Source organism: Pipistrellus hanaki, assembly GCF_964339955.1.
Source record: "Pipistrellus hanaki genome assembly, chromosome: 2".
Classification (NCBI taxonomy): domain Eukaryota; kingdom Metazoa; phylum Chordata; class Mammalia; order Chiroptera; family Vespertilionidae; genus Pipistrellus; species Pipistrellus hanaki.
This window is the reverse complement of record NC_140504.1, coordinates 154477190-154480780: the sequence shown is the minus strand read 5'-3', so window position 1 is coordinate 154480780 and position 3591 is coordinate 154477190. Positions and strand designations below refer to the sequence as shown.

The 3591-nt window shown below is 53.3% G+C and overlaps 1 protein-coding gene across 1 annotated transcript; it reads left to right on the top strand.

The window, feature by feature from the left end:
- The first annotated feature begins 290 nt into the window (after window positions 1–290).
- Window positions 291–3591, top strand: GADD45A (growth arrest and DNA damage inducible alpha). The gene is made up of 4 exons (XM_084872383.1): window positions 291–702; window positions 1227–1328; window positions 1551–1788; window positions 2920–3591. Exons 1-4 carry the CDS (start codon window positions 659–661, stop codon window positions 3031–3033), a joined length of 498 nt encoding a protein of 165 aa, XP_084728509.1. The 5' UTR covers window positions 291–658; the 3' UTR covers window positions 3034–3591.

Here is a 3591-nt window from a genome sequence, read left to right as displayed (position 1 = left end):
AGACTTGGGTGCACTTACCCCGAAAATAGATTTTAATAGCAACCCCTAAAAACAAAAGACATGAAACTACAATAAAATAAAAATAAAAAAAGTGCAGCAACTAGAAAAACACTTGGCAGCCTGCCCCAGCCCAAGCTGAAGACAACAACCCCTCCCCACTCCCCTCCAAGGCAACGAACTCCTGTCCTGCAAACACGGCCAAAGGGATGTGTCAGCTCCAGGCCCCGCCCTCCGTATCTCAGCCCCGCCCCCTGGGCCAGCTTCCGCGCAGCTCCTCCCCCTTCCGCTCCGAAGCCTTGTTCCAGGAGCTGGGGTCAAATTGTCTCCAATGCTGATTTGCATAGCCCAATGGCTGCGCGTATGCAAATGAGGCCGGAGGTGGTTGGCTGGGGGCTGGCAGGATAACTCCCGTGCTCGGGGGCCTTTGTCCTTCAGTGGCTGGGAGGCAGCTGAGGTGCAGGTTGCTCGGCTCCTGGCGGGGCTGAGAGTGGAGCCCGGAGGGGACGGGCGAGCAGCGATCCCGACGGGAGGGGCGGACTGCGCGGTGGCGGCGGGCGCTGGAGGAGCCTGCGAGGGAATCCCGAGCCGGCGCCCGCGCGCCCTAGGGTGCAAGAGCTGCCCCGCCGCTCTGTCTCTGTGGGGGACCTGCAGTTGCAATATGACTTTGGAGGAATTCCCTGCTGGAGAGCAAAAGACCGAGAGGTAAGGCGGCCGGAGCGTCTCCCGGAACTCTGGCCCCGCTGTGCACCCCAGTGCTGCCGGGCTGTGGGAGGCTTGCGGTGGTGGAGTGAGCGTGCAAAAGTTTGCAGAGGGTACCTCTCTTCTGTCTTCCTCGGGGGACCTTCCCAGGGGTGCCCCGCGAGCGAAAAGAGCGTGCTCCCCCGCACCCCAAACCCTGCCGAGCCCTTCCGAGCCCTTGCAAAGGGTAGAAGGACCCTCCTTGCCGGTGCGGCTCCTGCAGCTGGCATCCTCTGTCAGCGCCCGGCGCCAGGGACTGGCAGCGCCCTCGGGGGAGCGTGGCGGGGGGCACTCTTGGGGCTTCTCCAGGGACTCCCAGCTTCTACGGGTCGTGAATGGTGAAAGAGTTCGGGGGGTTTGCAGAAAGCTGGGATGCGCAGTGGCTCATGCACTCGGGAGGGAGGGTCGCTCGCGGTGCAGGGGGAGCTGGCGGCCACAGCCCCAGGGACCGGGACTGACGGGACCCCCTTTCTCTGGCCGGCACGCAGGATGGATAATGTGGGGGATGCCCTGGAGGAAGTGCTGAGCAAAGCCCTGAGTCAGCGCACCATCACGGTCGGGGTGTACGAGGCGGCCAAGCTGCTTAACGTGTAAGTGGGGCCCCTCGCTCTTCTCTCCTGGCACCCCCACCCCACCCCGACCCCGGGAGGTCGCCCTGCAGCGCCGCTTCCTGCTGTGTTTCCATCTGCGGGTGGGTGTCTGCCCCCCCCCCCCGGGGGGAAGGAGCGAGCGGAGCGGGGCGGGTGTTGCGGGCGCCCACCAGGGCTGGTGGTGGTGCCTGTGCGCTCACCTGCCCCGCCCGCTGCCCGCAGCGACCCGGACAACGTGGTGCTTTGCCTGCTGGCCGCCGACGAGGACGACGACAGGGACGTGGCCCTGCAGATCCACTTCACCCTCATCCAGGCGTTCTGCTGCGAGAACGACATCAACATCCTGCGCGTCAGCAACCCGGGCCGCCTGGCCAAGCTCCTGCTGCTGGAGACGGACGCCAGCCCGGGGGCCAGCGAGGGCGCCGAGCAGCCCCCGGACCTGCACTGCGTGCTCGTGACGGTGAGGGAGGAGGGGGTCTCCGTGCGGAGGATCGGGGTTGGCGTCCTGGCGCTGAGGGCGCCGGGCCTGAGGGCTGCCAGACTGCAGAGTGGAATGGGGGGAGGGAGGGTGTCAAGAGCGTGGCTGCTGCCTTTGCCCCATTAGCGTGTGTGGCTGGACTTTCAGCCGAGATGTGCCAGTTTCATCATCGGGGTTTTCTCTGGTACAGAACATGTCTGAGCACGCTGGAGGCTGCCAGCAGCGGAAGGGATCCTTGTGAGTCAGCACTGTCAGCCCAGCTCCTCCCTACCTACATAGGCACTACCTCCCGTGACTAATTCCTTTAGCAGGGCAGATTAGATAAAGCCAAATAAATTCCTGGCTCGCTCTCATTAAAGGAGTCGGCTTCATTCTCTGCCCGTCAAAGCTAAAAATAGAAATGGTGTAGGAGACAGACCTAATTAATTCCCTAGAAATGCATGAAGAGGATAATGGAAATTTTTTTCTTTGCAATCTTGCATTTTTTTTTTAATGGAGCTTTTCTTTTGTTTTCCTGATTTAAAAAACAACAACAAAAAAAACAACACCTTTCGTAGGTAGATAACTTGTGGTTGCAGAAGTCCATGTGATAGCTTTGCCTCCTACATTTTACTACTTTTTGGCTGCCTAATTCTGCTACTGAAAAATAGCAAAAACAAACACAAAACTGTGTTTTGGGAGGATAACAGGTGGCAGTTTTAGTGAACTGCTGTGCAAGTCTCATCTCACTGTGAGCACAGCATGGTGATATTTCTCAGTTGTTTCATTCAGGTCTCTGCCACAGTACAGGTTTGGTAAGACAGACCTGTGAATGATACTCGCATGCAAAACTGAATAAATACTGTCATGCAAACATCTGCATATGGCTCTGTGGAGTTGCATTACTTTAAACCTTGCAGAGTATAGTTTAGTACACGAGTACCCTTAGTGGCTTTGCAGGAAACTCAACGACTCGGAAGAAATTTTATTTTTATGGTTGTAACTGGTCTTCATGTCACACAGCCGAAGTATTGAATGTTCACGTGTCTTCCCCTCCACAGGAGTTTAATTATTAGCAAATGCTGATTTTTTTTTTTTAATAGTAAACTTATTTCTTTCTAAATTTGTTCCTAGAATCCACATTCATCACAGTGGAAGGATCCCGCCTTAAGTCAACTTATTTGCTTCTGCCGGGAAAGTCGCTACATGGATCAGTGGGTTCCAGTAATTAATCTTCCTGAACGGTGATGGCATCTGAATGAAAATAACTGAACCAAATTGCACTGGAGTTTTGAAATACCTTTGTAGTTACTCAAGCAATTACTCCCCACACTGATGCAAGGATTACAGAAACTGATGTCAAGGGGCTGAGTTCAACTACATGCTCTGGGAGCCCAGAGTTAGATGACTTTGCAGATGGAAAGAGGTGAAAATGAAGAAGGAAACTGTGTTGAAACAGAAATACAAGTCAAAAGGAACAAAAATTACAAAGAACCACGCAGGAAGGAACGCAAACTATGTATTAATTTAGGATGGCCGAGTTACATTTAATTAAACCAAATATGCTTTGTTAAAGCTTAAATGTGCAGCAGTTGTTTGGGTATTTGGGGTTTATATGCCCGCACGTAAAAGAAAAGCAGAAAGGGTTAATCATATTTTAAAACCATATTTTATTGTATTTTGATGAGATGTTAAATTCTCAAAGTTTTATTATAAATTGTACTAAGTTATTTTGACATGAAAGGTTATTTATGCTATAAAAGTTTTGAAACAATGCCTACAATAAACTGGTATGGAATAATTGCA